The sequence below is a fragment of the Saccopteryx bilineata genome, chromosome 1 (assembly GCF_036850765.1).
Source record: "Saccopteryx bilineata isolate mSacBil1 chromosome 1, mSacBil1_pri_phased_curated, whole genome shotgun sequence".
Classification (NCBI taxonomy): Eukaryota; Metazoa; Chordata; class Mammalia; order Chiroptera; family Emballonuridae; genus Saccopteryx; species Saccopteryx bilineata.
In genome coordinates this window covers 278,605,363-278,629,744 of record NC_089490.1, presented here as the reverse complement: position 1 = coordinate 278,629,744, position 24,382 = coordinate 278,605,363, and the positions used below count along the sequence as shown (strand labels likewise).

The 24,382-nt window shown below is 43.8% G+C and overlaps 2 protein-coding genes across 3 annotated transcripts in view; one reads left to right on the top strand and one right to left on the bottom strand.

Annotated features, from left to right (window-relative positions):
• CCT5 (chaperonin containing TCP1 subunit 5) lies at positions 1-16,409 on the bottom strand. Its single transcript, XM_066243573.1, has 11 exons — positions 16,220-16,409; positions 13,202-13,262; positions 10,716-10,880; positions 8,764-8,962; positions 7,336-7,528; positions 7,106-7,255; positions 3,574-3,693; positions 2,751-2,936; positions 2,036-2,173; positions 953-1,133; positions 1-275 (listed from the first exon to the last, which is right to left on the bottom strand). The coding sequence occupies exons 1-11, from the start codon at positions 16,322-16,324 to the stop codon at positions 148-150; spliced, it is 1,626 nt and encodes a 541-aa protein (XP_066099670.1). The 5' UTR covers positions 16,325-16,409; the 3' UTR covers positions 1-147.
• Positions 16,410-16,760: 351 nt separating this feature from the next.
• Positions 16,761-24,382, top strand: part of ATPSCKMT (ATP synthase c subunit lysine N-methyltransferase) — a 31,961-nt gene continuing 24,339 nt past the window's right edge. For both annotated transcript variants that reach the window (XM_066253610.1, XM_066253609.1), the window contains exon 1: positions 16,761-16,783. In XM_066253610.1, coding sequence (XP_066109707.1) covers positions 16,768-16,783 — 16 coding nt within the window. In that variant the 5' untranslated portion in view covers positions 16,761-16,767. The remainder of the gene's footprint in view (positions 16,784-24,382) is intronic.

Genomic DNA, 24,382 nt, shown 5'->3' with positions numbered 1-24,382 from the left:
CCAGGGTTACCAAACAACTATTTTTATTACAGCATCTACAGTGTCTGAAAAACAACGTAATAATAAATAACTGTAGATGCACCATAAGACACGCTTTTATTTAATCACAGTAGTGGATCGTACTACATTTTAATCTAAATTGTTCCTTTATTCTTCAGATTCTCCAGGCTTACGGATATCATCAATCTTCAGAATCATTCTAACCATCTGTGTTGCAAGAGAGATCTGTTGCTTTTTGCCAATCAAGGTTTCTATGACATGTTGTTGTTTCATATCTGAAAAATACAAATATATTGGTTATCCTAAAACCGTGATGGCGAACCTTTTTATAAAAAAGGTCCCGCCTAGCGGGAGGGACCAGGTTGACCAGCACAGCAAAAGTGGGTGGTTTTTATAAGAAGGTTTGCCATCACGGTCCTAAAACATCATATATAATATTTAATATTAAAAACCTGTTTTGATTAATGGTATCATTTTAAAATTGGAACACAGTTAAATTTCCAGAGGAATAAATTTTATTCCTTCCAAGAACATTCTGGAATTTGAACCTGGTTATCACAAGCTAGGGTGTGTGTGGTGGGTGGGGGTAGAGGGGTACCTCTCTTAAATCACAAGCTAAAATGCTAGATGACTCGCTAAAAGGTGCAACTTTTCAGTGACATCTCACCCTACAAAGTATCCAAAACCATATAATCTAGTAAACCTGAAATATGTGAAATCTGACTATAATTCCAAGACAGACCTAAAAATAATCAATTTAAGTACAATCATGCATTCAAGTTTAAAAAAACTTAAATATCTGACAAAGAATTGTTGCTGTTATAACATCCCTGGGGTTAGATACTAAGAGCAGAACACAACTACACGGTAGGCATTACATACTACATAGCCATGCAGGATGTAATTACTCAATTTAAATCAAACCACAGCCCAAAGATGCACAGCTCCTCACCGTTTGTACCCTTGTGCAAACAGTCAACCCCAAGAGCAGGGTTCATCTCCTTCACTTGTCTGGCTCGGATTTCGGTCATCGTCTGGATGGGATTCATGCCACTGTTCTCAGAAAGAGCCATGGGGATGACCTCCAGGGCGTCGGCGAAGGCGCGCATGGCGTACTGCTCCAAGGTTGGGCACTGGAGGGTACAGGGCCATGGTGAGGGTTGTTGGCAACCCCCCCAGGAGCAATTCAGAAACATAAATAAATTATATACTTTAGCAAAAAAAAAAAAAAAAAAAAAAAAAAAAAAAAACCCATAAAAAATTCTAAGCACAGGCTGTCTTTATTATTTTTTAAAGCCATTTTCTAGACTCAGTGCTGACTAAAGACCATTCTTACTTTTATTTTATTATCATTATATTTTTAAGTGAGAGGAAGGGAGATAGACTTCCACCTGCACCCTGTTAGGGAGTCACCGGGCAACCCCCCGTTGGGGGGCCAATGCTCAAATCAACTGAGCTATCCTCAGAGCCTGAGGCTGAAGCTTGGACCAATCAAGCACTGTCTGCAGGAGGGAAGAGAGAAGGGGGAGAGGGAGTGAAGAGAAGCAAACTGCCAACTCTCCTGTGTGCCCTGACTGGGAATTGTCCCTGGGACTTCCACACACCGGGCCAACACTCTTATCCACTGGGCCAGCCGGCCAGCGCCTATCTTGATTATTTTTAATCTACCAGAATATTAAACATGTTGCTGTGGAATAAGGATGGAGAAGATGTAAATGTGAGAAGTCTGAGAACTGGCTCTTACTGATTTGCTTACATTATAATATAATTAGTTCTGAATTTCAAAAAACATTAGGTGTAGAGATCTACACAAAGTAACTGTCAAGACTGGAATAACTGAAGGAGGTTGAGAAATGCTAGTTTATGGTAACCTGAATTTGACTAACGGGGCAAGAAAACTGACTCAGACTGAACATCTGGTGAACTGCTGATGCTCCAGTTCACTGTGAGCCTCGCACCCACCGTCTGCAGCACCGCACCCTGTTCACAGCCCAGAACAGCCTTAGTCCTTCGCAAGTCCTGACGTGCATTTTACCTTATCGGCCGCTTCACTAACTGCCAAAGCACAAGAGATTTCAGCTGCGCCTCCGCCATATACCACGCGATTATCACGAATGAGGTTCCGGATGACGCACAGAGCATCGTGAAGGGATCGCTTTGCTTCCTCGATGATCTAGGGAAAACAGTTCGGCCTAAATTAATGTGATCACAATTGATTCATTTTTAGAGTTAAATACCTGGCACCTCCTGTTTAATCTAAGTGCTTGCTGAAATTAGTCCTAACTCCCCCATTAAAACCAGCTTTGTTAAAACATGAAGAGAGCCTGACAGAATATTTGTTATCAGATGGTTTGTTAACCTCTTCTTCCTATAATGTAGTAAAAAAACATGCAACAGGCAGCCAGTAACTCAGCACAGGACACACAACCAAGGGAAGGGGTCAAACAAAACAAAACTGACAAAGAAAAACCTCACAACGAATCACTTATTACAACGCAGTAAAAATCTGTTCCAGGGAAACAGGGATCTAGTCAATGGTTCTTTACATAGGTTCCCTATTTCTATCGAATCTGCCCGCAAAACCGACAAACAGAACACATTCTTCAGTAATTTTCATACCCTAATATGTCATTGTTCTTTGAGAAAAACGACCCTGTGTTACTTATGGGAACTGTCTCTCTGTTAAACACATTATGGGCAAAGCCAAACCACAACCAAAGCCAGGGGGAAAAAAGCCACTGAATTCTCACCATCTTATTTCCTCCCCTGATGAAAATGGTTACAGCTCTGGAGTTCTTACACTGCTCGATGACCAGCATCTTGTCTTTAGTTGTCCCAAATGAGATCTCTTTTACAAGCCCAGCAAAGCCCAGCTTCTCAGCTGTGAGCTCTGAGAAGCGCGGGACAATCCGTCCTCCCGTCGCAATGGCGATCAACTGAGTGGGGTGGGTTAGGTAGAGAAGACAATATTGGTCAACAATGAACTTTCACAACGGGATAACAAACAAGCACAACTCTATGACCTTGTTGCCCTACTCTGACCAACAAATTTCAAGTTTAACCCAAAAAGCCTTGATCAGTGAACAAGGTTCTGAAGAAACGAGTGTCTTGGTTTGGCTCTGGTGCTGCCTGTCACCCTGCGCATGTCCCCATAGTTCTCAACTTCATCTCCTGACTGTGCATCTGAATCAGAGCCCTGCACAGCTGGCCATCTGCACACCAGGCTGCAGTGAGGACTGACGAGGCTGTGCATGTCCAGGTACAGACCATGTCCACGATGCTGTTAGCATTCAGCTGACACAGAAGTGGGGAAGACCACTTTGAGAGCCAAGAAGCCAAATGAGATGACACATAAAAGGATAGGTCACAGAAAACTGAAAACAGATGGCACTATTAGTAAAACAATAAAGATTCTAGCACTTTTCTCTCCCCCATCTCATTGTCCTCTACCCTCTAAAGCCTTAGCATAACATGGTAGTTTAAGACAAAGGCTATGAAAACAGACCCACATAAATAAATGCCTTGTAAGCTTCACCCCTACATTCAGTAGTTTCCTTCCACAAAGGTTCTTACCTCGATTTCTGGTCCTCCGACCCAGCGAACCGCAGGCAGCTTGTTCTGAAGGAGCAAATGGTTTGCTTCATCATCAAAGCCCCACTGGCAAATGGCTAGGTTAGCGCCAGTGTCTTTAATCTGGGAAAAAAAATGCCGCAGTCATGTTAATATAATATAAGTATTGTCTGTGCTCTAATATTTGAAAAAAGGTTGACAAAAGGTGAGCTGCATATTTAGCTAAGACAGGTGCATTGAGATAAAGCACAGGAAAAGAAACAACTATCTACTTTCTGTCTAGCTCCATGTTCTAAATAATGAACATCTCCGGGAATTAACTTCATTTTCAAACTATGCTTTAAAAATCATTAATTCATATTGAAATGAATCATCAGAGAAACAAAACAAGAGAATAAAAAAACCTAAGCACTCTGCTAGTTCTGAGAAAATTAAGGTTAACAGCTTCTGTCTTGTCATAGATACCTATAAAGCAGTTTCATTCATTTGTGCATAAAAAACCATTTTATGATACACATTACTTTGTAATGTGCTTTTTTCACCTGAGTGGGCTATCTTCTATGAAGCGAAGGATAGACTTAGAGACCAACAAAGATGATCCTACTTTTAACAAGAAGCACCCTTCCTTCCACCCTTTGCAAAAAGCTGATTCGTCCCAAGGAGACAATTAGAGCCGACCATCTATTTCCCTCCACTGGTAATCATTGGTGATGGCTGTGCCATGGCTGAGCCGCCCTTTCACTTCTGTTATCACCCAAGACTCCCAGGTCATCCACCACATCTGCACCTCTACCTCTCCTCCTTCCCCCAACTCTCCAGAACACAGTCCATCAACAGAAAATTCCTTCTTGTAGTCTTTCCCTTATATTCTTTTTTATTTTTTTTTGTATTTTTCTGAAGTTGGAAACAGGGAGGCAGTCAGACAGACTCCCGCATGCGCCCGACCGGGATCCACCTGGCATGCCCACCAGAGGGCGATGCTCTGCCCATCTGGGGCGTTGCTCTGTTGCAACCAGAGTCACTCTAGCGCCTGAGGCAGAGGCCATGGAGCCATCCTCAGCACCCGGGGCCAACTTTGCTCCAATGGAGCCTTGGCTGCGGGAGGAGAAGAGAGAGACAGAGAGGAAGCAGAGGGGGAGGGGTGGAGAAGCAGATGGGCGCTTCTCCTGTGTGCCCTGGCTGGAAATCGAATCCGGGACTCCCGCACGCCAGGCCGACGCTCTAACACTGAGCCAATCGGACAGGGCCTCCCTTATATTCTTGCTGTGAACAAACCCTGGTGTCCCCTGCACTCCTACTCAAATGGCTATTTTTTCTTCATGTGCTCAAAATAAAGAGAAGGGTCCTTTTGCTCCTTACACCACTTCCTCTCATTCTTTAGTCCCCTCACTATTCCCATTATCATTCCTGGCAAGTGACACAGGTACATGTACCAGTGCAATCCACCCAACCCCCTTGGCCTCAATTCTCATTGCTCTTCCTCTTCTGCACCTTGTCCAGCACTCCCATGGCCACCCAGGTAATGAGTGTTTATTTACACACTCTTACCAGCATGCTCCAACCACTCAGTCCTGCTGTTCTCTGCACATGTCAACCACATCCTGCCTCAGGACCTCTGTACATGCTGTCCACTCCCACTGCCTCCGCCATGAACGCTTCTCATCACCCAGACCTGCTGCTCTCACTTTACTTAGGCCTCTGTTCACCCGCTGCCTTCTCAGAGGCTCTCTGGCCAGTGTCTGTAACAGAGGTTCCTCCCACTTTTCCTTATTCTGAACCTTCAGAGCTTTGTTCACTGCTGTACCTCAGTGCCTGATATAAAGTAGGCACGGAGAAGTATACCGTGTACCGTATTTCCCATGTATAAGACACACCCATTTCCGAAAAATCTGGGGTCTAAATCTGGGTGCGTCTTATATGGTGTTGCAGATTTTTTTTTTTTTTACAGAGACAGAGAGAGAGTCAGAGAGAGGGATAGTCAGGGACAGACAGACAGGAATGGAAAGATGAGAAGCATCAATCATTAGTTTTTTCGTTGTGCGCTGCGACACCTTCGTTGTTCATTGATTGCTTTCTCATATGTGCCTTGACCGTGGGCCTTCAGCAGACCGAGTAACCCCTTGCTCGAGCCAGTGACCTTGGGTCCAAGCTTGTGAGCTTTGCTCAAACCAGAGGAGCCAACACTCAAGCTGGTGACCTTGGGGTCTTGAACCTGGGTCCTTGGCATCCCAGTCTGACGCTCTATCCACTGCACCACCGCCTGGTCAGGCTGTTGCAGATATTTTTAAACTTACTTTTCCTGCTTTTTTGCACTCATTGTTGAAGCCAGAGATTCATCATCAGATACAGAGGAGGACAAGATAATGGATGGGAGTTTTGACAGTCATAAGAAGTATGAATTTTATGATGAATAAAACTTGAGTTCAGTAATTAAGGTAATACATTTTTTCCCCAAATTTAGTGCTCTAAAATTAAGGTGTGTCTTATACATGGGGAAACACAGTATTGTGAAGGACTAAGTTCAATACTCCCCTAAAAACAGACATCAAACTAGCCTCTAGTTTGCTTGCTATGGTAATGTCCATGTTCATTTATCTTTTGAGTTCTGCTGCTTTAAATCCCCAAGGACAGAGTCCCAGAGAACTGCTATCCACATAGCATGCACAGGTCAAACAGTAACAGCCAAGGGGAAGAGAGAAGGTGTTTATAAAATAGTACTGACTGTATGAGCAAAGAATTGGAATTTCTATGATTGCACTGAGGTTTAAAGGTATCCAGCAACTCCTTTGACTAAGAGTTACATTTATTTAGACGTCTAAAAATATGTGGTAAGCCATATTAAAATTGTCCAAATCTTGAACTTACTAGTTTAGATGTGTCCAGGAGAGCAAGTATGTAAAAGGAGAAGCACAGCTCTAGGTACCTGAGCCCTATCTTTCAGGAACCCTAGCACATTATCATTCTAAGACAGTCAGACTTCCAGTGCCCTTATGCCGTTTTGTGCCACATAACTTGTTATCATTGTGAACACTTATTTTTATTACTTAGAAGTGAAGAAAGCAAACCTATACTGCTAATGCAGTGGTCCCTAACCCCTGGGCCGCAGCCAGGTACCGGTCTGCAGAGAAAGAATAAATAACTTACATTATTTCCGTTTTATTTATATTTAAGTCTGAATGATGTTTTATTTTTAAAAAATGACCAGATTCCCTCTGTTACATTATTTAAGACTCACTCTTGACGTTTGTCTCATAAGTTCGACAATTATATTTAAAAATACCACAATTTTTACGCCGGTCAAATAATTTTATTTTGTGCATTTATCTGTCCCACCCTAAAGGCCGGTCCATGAAAATATTTTCTGACATTAAACCAGTCTGTGGCCCAAAAAGGTTGGGGACCACTGTGCTAACGTATTATCCAGCACATAATGAAGTACCAGAGAGTACAGGGTAGGGGCGCATACTCCCTACCACAGCTGCCTCGCTGCACCCCAAGGAGCTTACACACCACTACGAGCTACGGGGAGACTCACCTGCTGAATCATCTCTTCGAACTTTTCCTTTTCATACTTCTGAAGCGCTTTATAGTCCTCTACTGAGGTCACATCCAGCTTATGCTTTGTCTTTGGTTTTGGTGGTTCAAATGGACACGTGAGAATCGCAATCTTAGCATCTTCTACTTGCTATGGGAAAAAATAGAAACATTTGAATTGGTGGCTCTAAGAGTTAAAAAAGCCTGAAACTGTGAAAGGCAATGACTTACTTTTGGCATCTGTGGATGACTGAAATCCTTGTCCACAATCACGCCCTTGATAAGTTTAGTGTCTTCCAACCTCCCGCCCACTTTGCCTTCGACTTTGATGAGCTCAAAGTCAACATCTCTGCGCTGCATATCAGCCACAGTGAGGACAGCATTCACTGCAATCTCCGCCATTTGTCGGTGACAGCTGTTAACCCTGAGAAAATGTATGAAACAAATTGTTCACATTCACTTAATGGTTACTGCAAGCAAAGCAGATTATGTAATGTAGTGTGGTAACTCAAATACAGAATATATTATAACTCAAAGATATTCTATAAAACTAATGATTTTCAGAGTCTCAGAAAAGAATGCCATCACAACACCGTCTGGGACAGGGATTCTTCACCTGGGATCCAAAGGGAACCAGTAACTTGGGATGGAAGAAATGTACAACTTTATTTTCACTAACTTTAAAATTTAAATATTTCCTTCTATATGAATGTACATGAGACTACTGAAGCATGGCAGGAACAAAGATTTCCCCAAAATTCTGCTATTTTTTGAGAATATGATTAATATTTTACAAGTCTAAAAGAGAATGGGAAAGATAGGAAACCACCCAGGAAAAGCCAATCTCACCAGAGTGAGATATAGCACTTATGAGAAGAGAGAACTGGCCCTGGCCGGTTGGCTCAGAGGTAGAGCGTCGGCCTGGTGTGCGGGGGACCCAGGTTCGATTCCCAGCCAGGGCACATAGGAGAAGCGCCCATTTGCTTCTCCATCCCCCCCTTCCTCTCTGTCTCTCTCTTTTCCTCCCGCAGTCAAGGCTCCATTGGAGCAAAGATGGCCCGGGCGCTGGGGCGGCAGAGCGACGCCCCGGAGGGGCAGAGCATCGCCCCCTGGTGGGCAGAGCGTGCCCCTGGTGGGCGTGCCGGGTGGATCCCGGTCGGGCGCATGCGGGAGTCTGTCTGACTGTCTCTCCCTGTTTCCAGCTTCAGAAAAAAAAAAAAAAGAAGAGAGAACTGATGGGAAGGTCCCATCTCTGCAGAAATTTCTACTGCAACACTGGTTGCAGGTGGGGGAATGTTATCTTTTTTTGAAAGCTTTGAAACATTTAAATAGACTGCTCAATAAATTTACTTTTGATTCTGGAAATACCACAAGGGAAATCTAGTACTTGAAACAAGGTTTGAAATGTTATATTATTTAGAAAGATAACCATGAAACTAAAAATGATGTTAGTATTCTATGTAGGCGATTTACAATATTTTGCTTTATGTTGAATATGTCTATACCTACATTAAAAAGAAAACAAAACCAAAATAATAGAAACAGAAAGAAACTCATCAAATCAATACAAAGCCACTGAGATAATTTCCTGAGGCCTTTAGAACAAGCAAACAAACCTCGCCACCTCTGCAAATGCTACCCATAACAATGAAAACGTACACTTTAGAGCCTAGCGTAGTTTTTGCAGTCTGAATCAGGGGCTCAGTGTCCTTTATGTCAACAAGGACACTATCGCTGATCTTGTCCAGGTGCTCGATAGCAATGCGGGCGGCTTGCTCATAGCCATCAGCAATCCTGATTGGGTGAATGCCGCGGTCCAGCAACTGTTCAGCTTCTTCCAACAAGGCGCCAGCCAGGACTGCAGACAAGACAGTGCACAACAGGTTCAGGAAAACGTTACATCTTGTACAGTCAATACAATTAGATGCTGCCCTGAAAATCTGAAGATTCCAGAACTACGCTGGAAGTTATCAGAGGCTGAGACCATATAATCTATTTTTAAAAAGAGAGCCTCTTCTCCATTGGAGCAAAGATGGCCCAGGCGCTGAGGATGGCTCTGTGGCCTCTGCCTCAGGCGCTAGAATGGCTCTGGTTGCAACAGAGCAACGTCCCAGATGGGCAGAGCATCGCCCCCTGGTGGGCATGCTGGGTGGATCCCGGTCGGGCGCATGCGGGAGTCTGTCTGACTGCCTCCCTGTTTCCAACTTCAGGAAAATACAAGAAAAAAAAAAAAAAGAAAAAAAAAAGTTCATCTCTTTAACCTTCTCCAATGTTTTAAGGTTCCAGAACTTCAGAAAATATGCGAGAACAGTAAAATGAACGCTATTTATTAACATTCTGTCACACACATCTGTTTTGTCTATATAAGCACTCTTTTCCTATTTAACTCTTTGAGAACTGTTGCAAAAACCATGGCATGTCAGCCCTAAATATCTGAACACACAGCTCCTAAGAACCAGGGCATTTTCTCCATCAATGTAATGTACCGGTCACTCAGGAAACAACACTGAAAACATACTATGTTGTAATGAATGATCCACAACCACACCCCACTTAATGCCCCAAACATCCTCCACAGCTTAAATAAAAGCTGACATCTGATTTGGTTTCACGTATTACAGTTGGTTGTCATTTCTCTAGTTCCTTTAACCACCCTTCTGTTCTTCCCTGATACTGTGTGTTTGAAGGGTCTGGGCCACTTTTTTTTTTTTTCTTTTTTTTTCTGAAGCTGGAAACGGGGAGAGACAGTCAGACAGACTCCCGCATGCGCCCGACCGGGATCCCCCTGGCACGCCCACCAGGGGGCGATGCTCTGCCCCTCCGGGGCGTCGCTCTGTTGCGACCAGAAACACTCTAGCGCCTGGGGCAGAGGCCAAGGAGCCATCCCCAGTGCCCGGGCCATCCCTGCTCCAGTGGAGCCTCGCTGTGGGAGGGGAAGAGAGAGACAGAGAGGAAGGAGAGGGGGAGGGGTGGAGAAGCAGATGGGCGCTTCTCCTGTGTGCCCTGGCCGGGAATTGAACTCGGGACTTCTGCACGCCAGGCCGACGCTCTACCACTGAGCCAACCGGCTAGGGCCTAGGTCACTTGTTTTACAGGGTCACCTTCTGCCTGATTTGTCTGTCTCCTCACAATGTGATTCAAAGTAAACATTTTGAGTAGACATGTTAGCTCTGTAATTTTAAATAACACCTCCTGCCCTGGCCATGTAGCTCTGCTCTTCACAGCATCGTCCAGATTATGTCAAGGCTGTGGGTTTGATCCTGGTCAGGTCTCACACAAAAATCAACAATAAATGCATAAACAAGTGGAACAATAAACTGATGCTTCTGTTTAAAAATCAATTGATAGCCTGACCTGTGGTGGCGCAGTGGATAAAACGTCAACCTGGAAATGCTGAGGTTGCCGGCTCAAAACCCTGGGCTTGCCTGGTCAAGGCACATATGGGAGTTGATGCTTCCTGCTCCTCCCCCCCCCTTATAATGAATAAATAAAATCTTAAAAATATATTAAAAAAAAGATTAAAAAGAAAAAAAAGAATGTCTAAAAATCAATTGATAAGCAAAGTTCTAAATAATACCTCTTAAATGAGAAAAGATTTTGCCTTTTCTTACCAACCACTCCTGTGGTTCCATCTCCAATTTCATCATCCTGTGATTTGGACAGTTCAACCATCAGCTTAGCAATCTGATGATCAACATCCATCATGCTCAAAATGGTGGCACCATCATTAGTCACAGTCACATCACCATCCTTATCCACCATCATTTTATCAAGCCCTGAAAAGACGGCAATGTTTAGAATGACTTTGAGGAAACAAACAAAAAACCTATATGAAAATCTACAAAGAAAGTTAAAAGTGTTGACCCAGGTCCTATCTAGAAATTTTTTATAAAAATTCAACATATATGAAGACAGTTTAGATTGGCTAATACAAAGCAAGACACTGTAAACAATCAAAATGGCTAAAACTTGAAAATGGCAGAAAATGATGGAGCATCACTAAATGTAATATCACAAAGGACGACAGTTCTGATGTGGAATACCACAGGAGTGCTGACCATTTCGTGGGCATTTGGAGATCGCAAGACCATGGACTCAGTACCTATGGTTTGAACCCACACACTGTGCACCAGAGGCCAATGGCACACTCCCATATTTTTTTCTATTTAAAAAAAAAATTCTCATTTTACTTTGAAAACCCTAAGAGGAGACATTCCAAAATGAAATGTACGATAGTGCGGAAAGATGAGAGTCCCAGGTCGGAAAGTCCTCAGTTAATGGGGAAGGGCACAGAACAATTACAGACTGCAGTGTCGCAAACGACACAACTGAACCAAAGCTGAAAGGACGCCCAGCGGCTGATGCACGCAAAGAAAAAGGAAATTACAGCATTGCACAACACATACAACAGGGACAGGGAATGGAAGGAGCATGAATCAAAGTAAACGGGAAACTGTAAAGCAAGAAATGGAACATCTCACCATTGCAGTGCTTGGTGTCAGTGAACTAAAACGGGCTAGAATGGAGCGTTTCCAGCAGTGCTCTGCTCTGGAAATGACACGTTCAGGAGAAATGGAGAGGCTTTAGTAACGAGGCAAGATGTAGCACAGGAAATTAGGGGCTACTTCGCAAGGTCTGACGGAAAAATATCAATCAGATGTCTAGGAGAGCCTATGACCACAACTGTTATTCAAGTCTATGCTCCAACAGAAGCAAAAGAAGATGAAATTGAAAGTATTTATGCAAATATTCAAGAATAAATTGATCACACACTGAAACAAAATACGTATGCTGATAATTAAAGGTGACTAAAACACAAAAGTAGGAAATACAGCAGAAATCAAAAGTCATTGGAAAATTCAGACTAAGGTCAGAAATAAAGGAGACTTGCTCAAGGATTTCTGCAAGCCAACAACTTGTCCATCACAAGCACACGATTCAGACAACTGAACAGGTGACTGTACCCATGGATATCACAGACGGTGAACACAGAAATTAGAGACCATGTAATTAGAAACAGGTGGAGAAGGTGAATCATCTCCGCCAAAACAAGACCAGACCATATTGTGGTACTGACCATTAACTGTTAATATCAAACGTTAGGGTAAATCTGAAGAACACTAGAAGAATTGTAGTGACAAAATCTAATGTATGTTTACTGATGATGAATTTAAAATTCACATAGAGAACAAGTTTGCACTGTTACAGTTAACTGAGAGCCAGAAGAACCGTAAATAGAAACTAGATGCAAAATGACAATGCCATAAGTAAAAAGAAAAATCAAGATGGGTGACAAAAAAATCTTAAAAATTGTTAGAGACAGGCTAAGGCAGAGGTTCTCAACCTGTGGGTTGCGATCCCGGTGGGGTCGCCTAAAGCCATCGGAAAATACATAATGCATATCAGGTATTTACATTCCGAATCATAACTGTAGCAAAATTACAGTTGTGAAGTAGCCACCAAAATTATTTTTTGGTTTGGGGTCACCACAACATGAGGAACTGTATTGCGGGGTCACAGCATTAGAAAGGTTGAGAACCACTGGGCTAAGGCAAAAGGTGAGAAAAGCAGAGTTAGAATTCTGAATGCAGTTTTTCAATGACTATTGCGTAGAGATAAAGACCACTTTCTGGCCAGGTAGCTTAGTCAGTGTCATCTATATATGTGCCAAGGTTATGGGATCAACCGCTCCCTGATCAGAGCACATTCAACAATCAACCAGTGATTAATAATGCTGGGAAACTTATAAGGCAGAAGGAAAAGACTGAAATCCATAAAAGAAACCATAGCCATAAGTCTACAGGAGCTGAACAGGGCAGGTGAGGACAGGACATTGTGGACACAATTCAGTGTTTGCCAGGAGTAAGAGCAGACTCAATGGCATGTAACACACACACGATTTGGAATGAAATGTTACGTGGAAATGAAAAGAATTGTACACATTACAACTATAACCGTGTTCAGAGTATGGAATACTCCAAAAAATTGCTTGTATTGCAGAAGTAGAATGACCCCTCCAATCCCTCCTCTGTAAAGAGGTTTTATGGACTAATTTCTGATTTAAAACATTAAAAAACTCAGAATGTTAGTCCCTTACCATTTGGTCCAAGTGATGTTCTCATGGTATTTGCTACAGCCTTTGCTGCCATTATATGAGACTAAATGAAACAGGAAAAAAAAAATCAAGTTACACATCACCCTAATAGTTCAAAGCACACAGCTGATGATGGATTATAAGAGCACTCTGCAATGCTAACTTCATGGGAGAGTCTAGCTGGAGACGTTTCCACACATAATTAGATCCATTTTACCTCCATGTCTTGTTTCCTTTGTTTCTACTCTTGCCATCACAACCTAACCCAGATTCACAGCACCCTCCAGAAACCCAGGTTCTCTTATCTCACCTCTTATCCTTCAGATGCGAACTACAGCCATCTAAGCCATTTTTCTGTCACTTATCAGTCCTCAAACCTTAACTGTTCCCTTCCCCCATGTGCCTCAAGAGTTTTTCAAAGTGTTCTACAACCTGAGACCTTGTAAGGATGGTCAATGCCTGTCCCCCAAATAATAGACACACAAAACTCTCTCACTACCTGTTAAAATCCTGACCAAATTTTGAAACAGTTCAAATATTATAATTCTTAAAATATGTTGACTAAGATGTCTGTAAATAGAACTTTTTTTTGTGTGTGTGACAGAGTCAGACAGGGACAGCCAGCCAGGATGGGAGAGAGATGAGAAGCATCAATTCTTCGTTGCGGCACCTTAGTTGTTCATTGTTTTCTCATATGTGCCTTGACGAGGAGGGGGCACTATAGCAGACTGAGTGACTCCTTGCTTGAGCCAGCAACCGTGGGCTCAAGCTGGTGAGCCTTGTTCAAACCAGATGAGCCTGCGCTCAAGCTGGAGACCTCAAGGTCTCAAACCAGGGTCTTCAGTGTCCCAGTCCGACGCTCTATCCACTGCGCCACTGCCTAGTCAGGCTGTAAATGAAACTTTTAAAGGGTAATAATCATGTGGGGGAGATTTTTCTCCTCTAGGAGACACTTGGCAATGCAATGCCTGCAGACATTTTGGGTTGTCAAAACTGGGCAGGGGCCTATTACTGGCAGTGGGTAGAGAGAGGTGAGGGATGCTAAATATGCCACAGAGGACAGCCCCCACCACAAAGAATAATCTGTTCCCACATATTAGCAGTGCTAGGGCTGAGAACCCAGGTCTAGACCACTGGCTAAGGAGTCAGAGAGGTGAGCTTCAATCACGGGCCTATTCTTTACTAGCTCTGTGACTGTCAGCAATTACTTAGCGGCTGTGAGCCAAGTTTTCAATTCTGTAAAATAATACCTGTCTCAGTGCGAGAATTACAGAAATATGTACGTAGGTAACACAGTGGCCAGTATAAAACTACCTGTAGCTTCTATTGTACCGTTTTACTGGGTGTTGTTGAATGTTAATTTATCTGCTGGTCTCTTTTAGTGAAAAACGAAATTGATTATGGAATACAAGTGGCCTCAGTACCTATCTTAAGTCAAACACTGTGTTATCACTTCTTAGGTTACTCCATTTAATTCTAATTCCCAGCCTGACAGAGGTTGTGTAACTTGTACTAACTCAAAGAAACAAGTCTGTGGAAGAACTGTACCATTTCTTTTTTTCTTTTTTTTACAGACAGAGCCAGAGAGAGGGATAGACAGGGACAGACAGACAGGAACGGAGAGATGAGAAGCATCAATCATTAGTTTTTCATTGCTTGTTGCAACACCTTAGTTGTTCATTGATTGCTTTCTCATACGTGCCTTGACCGTGGGCCTTCAGCAGACCGAGTAACCCCTTGCTCGAGCCAGTGACCTTGGGTCCAAGCTGGTGAGCTCTGCTCAAACCAGATGAGCCCGCGCTCAAACTAGTGACCTCGGGGTCTCGAAACTGGGTCCTCGGCATCCCAGTCCGATGCTCTATCCACTGCACCACCGCCTGGTCAGGCCTGTACCGTTTCTTAATTTAAGTAAACCGCCAAGACATTAAGTGAACAGGGTAATCTCAGACCTAGTGACAAGATCTGTACATACTAATGTTGTAAATTACTTCACCTTATAACAAACACTAAAGTCAGTACCCTCTCAAAGCTTCCCTTCCTCTGTGCTTTGTCAATGTCTGTGCTGAGACTTTTTTTTTTAACCTGGACTCCTGCAACGGTGTACTTAACGTCCCTGATCTTCCTTATTCCCTTCAGTCTATCCCAAACTCTACTTCCTAACGTCCAGTTCTATTTAAGTTGTGACTCTGCTCAAAACCCCTTCCTTCCCACAGATAACATCTTGACTGTGGGGGATTCAAAGGCTTCCATTCATGAAAACTAGTATAACTTAAAGTAGACTGCGCTCTACCAAAACCAGGTTGCACTCTCCTGGTACAACGTGTCAAGCCTTTTCCTTCCCAGGTCTTTGCCTTTGCTGTTTACCTTTTCAAACATGACCCCATCCTTAACCAAAACCCACTTGTTCCAAATGTCTGAAAGACACCCTCCCAACTTTTGTCTGCACCCCCCCTAATAACTGGTGATTCTGGCCCCAGACAGCCTTGTATTTTAGTTACTGGTGTCCATTTCTTACGGTTACAGTAGGATTTTCTTCCTTAAGGGTCTACACTTAAAACTTTTTTTACGACACTGCATCCAGGAAAACGCTATGCATAAAGAGCGTCAAAAATGAACTCCCATTTCGTTTAGGGCTTATGCAAGTACACTAGCTGAAGATTAAGCAGCAGTCTTAAATGTCTAGGTGACCTGAGAATACTTTCTCTGCATCTTACGGATGAAAACACTGGACCGTTAAGGCAGTCAGGATGGAGCAACGAGCGAGACGCAGGCTCAGCGCCTGTGATTTTCAACTGCCCCACCCAGCTCTGAAGGGCGCTTGGGGCTCACCCTAACCCGAAAGGCTGACACGCCGGCCTGTCCCGGGCTCGAGGCGCGGGGTGCGGGCTGCACACGGGGGGAACTCTCTCGGCCTCCCCCCGAAGCACATGGCAGAACAGTTTCCAGGCTCGCGCAAGCGCAGAGCCACTGGGTTCGGGCGCCTCCCTTCAACCCAACGCCAGTGTGCCCTGGTCCCGTTACCTTGAGAGCCTCCAGTCCCATAAGACGAGTCTTGCGGTCCTGATCCTTGATAATGAGGAAAGGGCGCCCATATTCATCGAAGGCGAGAGTCCCCACGGACGCCATAGTGCAGCAGCAAAAGACACTTCCCCGCAACCGGCGGACGCCTCTCCGGATGCGAGAACGCACCTTCCGCTCGCGGGTGGGACTCAACAGCTAGCGCATGAGCAGTGCAACCAGCATGAGACTTATTTTTCATTTGAGACTAGTTTAACGCCAGATAGTACTTTCTGGAATCGGCGGCCTTGGGAAACTCCTATCATCTAAGAAGCTGTAGGGGGGAGTTTGAAGCCACGGACAGGAGCTTTAGAATGCACAAGCCAAGAGTAGACAGAATGTGTTCAGTTAGTGAAGTTATACAATTTAGAGTTTCTTGATAGTGGATCCCAACAAGGAACTATTTACTTAGAACACTTTTTTTCTCTTTCCTTCTTCCCCCGACTGTAAGAAGATGGTAGAATCCGCTTCCGGTTTTATTTTTTATTTTTTCCATTGCCGGAAATCTCGCGATGGAAGGGAGAGGAGGTGAGGTCGGCAGGGCAAGGCGGGCTCCTTCGTACCGCGCTCAGTTCAGGAGTGCTGTGGGGCTCGCAGTCGGCTGGATCTCCCCCGACTGTCCTGTCCGTGTTGGGTGCAGGCGGGAGTGGGAGCCGCTGGCACTTTCTTCACTAACTCTATGTCTGGCGTTGGGTGCACAGTGCTTTTTCCCGCCGCGCCTCAACTCCCTCCGGGGCTGGCCCGGGTCCCTGCCTTGGGTTGTGGGCTGCAGGTGCAATTGCTGGTATTTAGCTGCCAGGAGCTGTTCTAAGAGCTTTACCGTGATTAAATCACGTAGTGCTTGGTGCGATCTTATGTGACGTGGGTACTGGAGTCGCAGTGGTGGGTGGGTGGGAAAGAATCAGCGCTGCTATTTTATTCAGTCTTTGGGGCAGTGACTTTAATGCTCTTTGTGCCTCAGTTTCCTTGTCTGCAAAAACGGCAATCATATTGTAGTACAGGTATCTACCTTGCACAGTGGCTGAACAATACAGGGAGAACAGTGCCTGGCTCTTAGCAAGTTCTGTTTAAGTATTTGTTAAATAAATGCCCATTTGGGACAAATGGTCCAGTAACTTGCCCAACATTATATAGCCAAGCTAGTAAGAAGCAAAATTGCACAGGCTTGTACTGAGGGTTCCGCTCTGAATGACTTGGAAAGTTCTTTCTGGGCAACTCTAATGGTATCCAGTTCTTTAAATCCTTCACACTTACACTGCTCTTTTCCTTTTTCATTTTCATTTCTTTTTTTCTTTTTTGAGAGACAGGAAGGAAGAGAGCTGAGAAACATCATTTCGTAGTTGCCGGCTTTAGATGTTCATTGATTGCTTCTCATACGTGCCGGGGGGAGGGGTGGTGGTGGTGGAAGGGGCGGTGTTCAAGCTGAGCCAGTGACCCCCTTGCTCAAGCCAGCGATCGTGTGATCATGTTTGTGATCCCACACTCAAGCTGGAGAGAGCCTATGCTCAAGTCAGCGACTTTGGGGTTTCCAACCTGGAACCTCAGCATCCCAGGCTGAGGCTCAATCCACTGCCGCCCCACCACCGGCGAGGCTGCTTTTTCTTTAGAGCACTAATCAGGACCAAATATTTTATGGCCTATTTGTTAGGATTTACAGCCTCTCTGTACCCCAACTGCCTAAGAACACGGACTTATCCCAGTTGTATTATTCCAGGTCTTTATTAGAGACTAAAATGTTGAAATGAATTAATGTATTATAACAGTTAACCCTGGTCTGAAAATCAAGAACTGGCTTTGTCATTGGAGGGTAGTTGGTGACCATTTAATCTCTCCTAATAATGCTTGACCCACCTATTCTTAGATTGGTAATCCAAGGACATTTTAGATTTTGGAGTCAAGTCTCAATTCACTAAAACTTGGCCAGTTCGTTATTTTCTTATTCAAAATGGTGAATTCTGCAATTTATTTTCTTTTCTTTTTTCTTTTTTTTTTTTTTTGTATTTTTCTGAAGTTGGAAATGGAGAGGCAGTCAGACAGACTCCTGCATGTGCCGGACGGGGATCCACCTGGCACGCCCACCAGGGGGCGATGCTCTGCCCATCTGGGGCGTTGCTCTGATGCAACCAGAGCCACTCTAACACCCGAGGCAGAGTCCATAGAGCCATCCTCAGTGCCCGGGCCAACCCTGCTCCAATGGAGCCTTGGCTGTGGGAAGGGAAGAGAGAGACAGAGAGGAAGGAGAGGGGGAGGGGTGGAGAAGCAGATGGGCGCCTCTCCTGTGTGCCCTGGCTGCAAATCAAACCCGGGACTCCTGCACGCCAGGCCGACCCTCTACCACTGAGCCAATCGGCCAGGGCTGCAATTTCTTTGGCTCATTAGATTGTTGTGCAATATAGGATATGTCTAATGATGTTCTCCATGCAGTTTATTTCTTGTCAGAACATTGGGGCGGGGGTTTTCCCAGTGTCATTAGGTGCTGTATAGCGAAAGGGCATAAATGGCATTAAGGCAGTACAAGAAAGACTTCTTAAGGAACCAAAAAATATGTTGAAAAGACAAAACATAGACTGTAGTTTTTCAACTGGTATGTGAATAGAAGAGCTCAGTAGGCCTTGAAGATTAAATATATGAACCCTATTAAAATGTAAACCCCAATGGGCTTTGGGCTGTGTGCAGCCTATGTGTAGAAGAGAGAGGGGTTGCTTGAGAGCTGGATACTGTTGTGCCTTTTCCTGGAGCGAATAAATCCACTATTCTGGGTGGTGGTGGAAGCCTAGAATACTGCTTTCAGTCTCAGCAAGAGGTTACCCAGTTTGCCATCAACACTGCTTTTGAGGCTGTAACTCAAAACTCATGTACTTTTGTTGTGGCACTTACTCTGTTGGAAAAGAGTCTGCCTAGCCTTTGCTGATATTTTAGGTTCAAAAATAGGCATGTCCTGAGAAAAATTTAAAACATTACAGTGCCTCAGTATGCCAGAAATTAATTTCCTCCATCATCACTACAAATAAATGCAATTCATTGGCTCACTTCCAATGATGCAAATTCATTTTAAGGGTCTACAGAGCCATTTGAAGAAGTATGGGAGATATGATCAGATTTGGCTTTTCAACATATAGGAATAACTTTTTTTTCTTCTAGATGAGGGAAGGAGAGATAGACTCCCACATGTACCTTGACTGGGATCCACCCGGCAACCCTGTCTGAGGCCGATGCTTTTACCAAATACCAAGTACCAAGTATTTTTAGCACCTGAGGCTGATGTCCTCCAGCAGAGCTATTCTCAGCACCTGGGGCCATGCTTGAAACAATAGGCCACTGGCTGTGGGAGGGGAAGAGCGGGAAGGGGGAGATGAAGGAGGGGGAGAAGCTTCTCCTGTGTGCCCTGACCAGAGTCAAACCTGGGATGTCCATAAACCAGGCTGATGCTGTATCCACTGAGCTACTGGCCAGGGCCAGGATGGGCACATTCTAGTAAGTTAATGAGTATAATGTGTTGTATGTATCCCACACTAATGGAAACATTTCAATATAATGAATTTCTTACAGTGAACACAGCAGCTGCCTAGAAATGAAACATTTGGTCAGTGGCTTAAGCCCCAGAAATTTGTATCTACCATGAACATTGGCACTTTGAAATCTAGGAGCACAATGGAGAAATATTTTAAAGAATGGAAATTGGAAGCTAGCTATTGATGTTACTTGAAGGACTCAGAAGTAGTAAAATAACTTGTGTAGCTTGTTAGTAGTTAAATCTTTAGTAATATGAAATATACTTTCTATGAAAAACCTCACTAAGTTCACTGATATAACTTATTTTCTTAACATATATTGATAACATGTTCATGGTGCTGAGTGGCTCTCAGCATTATCAATAACAGACTGTTCTCCCTAGTAGCCCTCCCAATGGTCCCAATGGGAGTTGTTAAATTCTGCATCCAACCTTAACAGGAATAAAGGCAGGTGCAGGGACTAGAAGGATTCATTATAATGAATAAATTGAAAATATATACTAATAATCATCTGTCTTTTTTTTTTTTTTTTGACAGAGGGTCAGAGAGAGGAACAGCTAGGGACAGACAGACAGGAAGGGACAGAGATGAGGAGCATCAATTCCTCGTTGCAGCCACTTAGTTGTTCAGTGATTGCTTTCTCATATGTGCCTTGACTAGGGGGGCTACAGCAGAGTGAGTGAGCCCTTGCTCAAGCCGGATGAGCCCGCGCTCAAGCCAGCGACCTCAGAGTTTCAAACCTGGGTCCTCCGTGTCCCAGTACGATGTTCTATCCACTGTCCCACTGTCTGGTCAGGCTCATCTGTCTTTAATATGGGGCATATTTTTACTAGATAAAGTGACAGGTCACAATTCCAAACAGGTCTGTTTTTTTCTTTCTGACCTTTTTTCCTTATTTTGAACTTGGATGAGAATCCAGTCTACTTTTCTGAGCATCTCAGTCACTGCCTCTAGCTTTAGGTGACCCAGGTCTGTCCCTGGAAATTGGGATTTTCAACCATTATCAGAAGTCAGTAACTAGGCAGGCATGGGGACAACAGAAGGTCACCTCTGGGTCCTTTACTTTCAAGGACTAACTTGTAAGTGCTCAACAAAAAACAGTCAATGGCCATCACAGCGTTTTTTAATTTTTTTTTTTTTCTGAAGTTGGAAATGGGGAGGCAGTCAGACAGTCTCCCGGATGCGCCCGACCGGGATTCACCCGGCATGCCCACCAGGGGGCGATTCTCCACCCATCTGGGGTGCTGCTCTGTTGCAACCAGAGCCATTCTAGCGCATGAGGCAGAGGCCATAAAGCCATCCTCAGCGTGCGAGCCAACTTTGCTCCAGTGGAGCCTTGGCTGCGGGAGGGAAAGAGAGAGACAGAGGGGAAGGAGAGGGGGAGGGCTGGAGAAGCAGATGGGCGCCTCTCCTGTATGCCCTGGCCAGGAATCGAACCCGGGACTTCTGCACGCCAGGCCAACGCTCCACCACTGAGCCAACCGGCCAGGGCCTGTTATTTATTTATTTTTTTAGATAATTAAATTTAATGGAGTGACATTGATCAAAAAGTACATAGGTTCCAGGTAAACATTTTTATAGCATTTGAGCTGTTGATATTACCTATCACCTAAAGTCAAATCATTTTCCGTCATCATATATTTGCACAGCTTTTATCTAATGGAATGGCTTGGTGTTCCAAAGAGCACATTGACAGAAGTCTTTTTTATTTATATATTAGTAAACAGTCTTATGACTCTAAACATATTCCATTAAAGGATTAAAAATTTGTAGAAGCAGTCTTGATTTTAGTTTTGAATCTTCAGGGACTGGTTTTCACTGATAAAAATCAAGGCTTTTCTTATTGAATGATGGTAACGGTGTAAGTCTTATGTTGGATTTACGTCGTAACTTCAGAAGCTCATACAAATTTTTATGGAGTTAATAGACTTGCAGGTATAAAAAATTCTGACAGAAAATTCAGTGATTTCATTAAGGGATACACTGCTGCGGGTGTTGTCTTTCTTAAAAACAAATATTGTTGTGACTTTGCTCAAAAAATCCCATCCCAGTGCACAAGAATAAAATGCACACTTAGCTCGGCATCAAAGTCTCGTCCTTGCCTTCTCGTGCTATCTATCACTCTGCTCAGCGAATGGTTTCCCCACCTTCTCTGCCTTAGTTCCAAGGCTTCCTTTTTTTCTTTTCTTTTTTTTTCTTTTCTTAAGTTGGAAACGGGGAGGCAGACAGACTCCCGCATGCACCCAACCGGGATCCACCCGGCACACCCACCAGGGGGCACGCCCACCAGGGGGCGATGCTCTGCCCATCCCGGCGCTCTGCCACAATCAGCCATTCTAGCGCCTGAGGCAGAGGCCACAGAGCCATCCTCAGCGCCTCGGCAAACTTTTGCTCCAATGGAGCCTTGGCTGCGGGAGGGGAAGAGAGAGAGAGGAAGGAGAGGGAGAGGGGTGGAGAAGCAGATGGGCGCTTCTCCTGTGTGCCCTGGCCGGGAATCTAACCCGGGACTCCTGCACGCCAGGCTGACACTCTGCCACTGAGCTAACCGGCCAGGGCCTTCCTTTTTTTCTAATACCTTTTATTTCCCAGCACCCTCATGCATGGCTCAATTTTTTTCTCTCAACACCTTCCTGGTTCCGTCATTGGAATCAATCTCCTCCACCTCCCCATATATTTCCACTGCATTTTGTACACCATATAGCCTTGAGTATGTCTCAACTAGGTCCTGCCATGCACACAGTTAGATGGGAGGCCTGAAGAATTGAGAAGTACAAGTCTACACAGGTGAAATAGAATTTAGGTCATCTATTTAACTGTACTGGCTTATGCTGACTAGAAAAACTGTCCATTAATGGACAGATGGATAAACAAAATGTATATCCATCCAATGGCATATTATTTGGCTATAAAAGGGAATAAAGTGCTGATACACGGTACAGCATAGATGAATCTTAAAAACACTATGCTAAGTGAAAGAGGCTAGTCACCGAAGACCACATACTATGTGATTTCACTCCTGTGAGAGTCTAGAATAGAAACTCCATAATGACAGAAAGTAGATTAATGCTTGCCTAGGACTAGGGAATGAGGGGGAGGATAGAAGGCTGGTAATTAAAGGTTAAGGGGTTTCTTTCCTTTTTTTATAAATTTAATGATATATATATATATTTTAGATTTTATTTACTCATTTTAGAGAGGAGAGAGAGAGAGAGAGAGAGAGAGAGAGAAAGGGGGGAGGAGGAGCAGGAAGCATCATTCCATATGTGCCTTGACCAGGGAAACCAGTGTTTTGAACCAGCGACCTCAGAATTCCAGGATGACGCTTTATCCACTGCACCACCACAGGTCAGGCCTAGGGTAAGGGGTTTCTTGATGTCATGAAAATTTTCTAAAATTGACTATGACATATTTATGACTATAATAAAAACCTTTGATTTGTACACATTAAATTGTATGGTGTATGAATTACATGTCAAGAAAGTTGTTAAAAATGATTGATTCCCAACACCATGACAGTATGGAGAATAATAGCAGCTAACAGTCATCACTTACCCTTTCGGGCCTGTGCTAGGGGCTTTGTGTGCATTTTTTATTTAACTGATTCAATAGCCCTGTGAGGATAGTATTTCTTTTTAAAATCACTTATTTTTAAATTAAAAAAAAATATTTGTTTCTTTTTATTAAGTTTATTGGACTGACACCGGTTAACAAAATTATAAAGGTTTCAGGTGCACAATTCCACAACACATCATTTGTACACCATATTGTGTGTTCACTGCCCCAAGTTAACTCCCAATATTATTTCTAAATCTTAGAGGTGAGGAAACACAGCCTTAACAACTTACCTAATGTCACACAACTAGTTAAGTTCTCAGACACCAGAATTGTGTGACTCAATCCTTTTAACCACTGTGCTGTGTAATTGGGGTGCCCACCAGATAATTTCATAGAAGGCGTGATGGATGTGCTTTGACTATAAAAAATAATCAAATGCATGACTGCAATAGTCATGCAATAAAGTCCTCCATACATTGCTGAAAATTATAACTGGAAATGTCTGTAAAACTATTGCTTTCTATTGGACACTGTCACTTTCCTAAATTTTATTTACCTACATCCCTAGCACCAGCAGTAGACTTTTGTTTTTGTTTATGAGTTGGTTTCTACCATGAACCAGTTTTAAAATTCAGTTGAGGACTTGAGACATCAGGAGAACAAACCTGTTGTGTGGGAGGTGCCGATGTTTGGCGAGCTGCTCTGGAGCAGGGACTTATTGCTGTGAACCAGCTTTTGGTGTGTTCTGTGTTCAAATCTGTACCTCCCAAAATTGTAACAGATCACCACATTTCATGGGTATGGTAGGTGGGATAATGACACTCCCCACCCCCAAACAGCTCCACATCTTCATTCCCAGGACCTGTGGATATATGTTATATGAGAGATTTTGCAGAATTTTGAGATGGGGAGATTATCTTGGATTATCTGTGTGGGACCAATGTAGTTACAGGGGTTCCTGTAAAGGAAAGTGGCAGGAGGGTCAGAAGAGATGTTATGTTGAAAGCAGAACTTGCAGTGATGTGGGCCACTGGCCAAGGAATGTGAGCAGCCTTTAGAA

Excerpts from the sequence above, each read along its gene's own strand:
- CCT5 (XM_066243573.1), bottom strand. The coding sequence starts at position 16,324 with ATGGCGTCCGTGGGGACTCTCGCCTTCGATGAATATGGGCGCCCTTTC. Across the intron at positions 13,263-16,219 it reads TGGGACTGGAGGCTCTCAAG|TCTCATATAATGGCAGCAAA; the intron begins GTAACGGGACCA and ends TGTTTCATTTAG. Across the intron at positions 10,881-13,201 it reads AACATCACTTGGACCAAATG|GGCTTGATAAAATGATGGTG; the intron begins GTAAGGGACTAA and ends CCGTCTTTTCAG.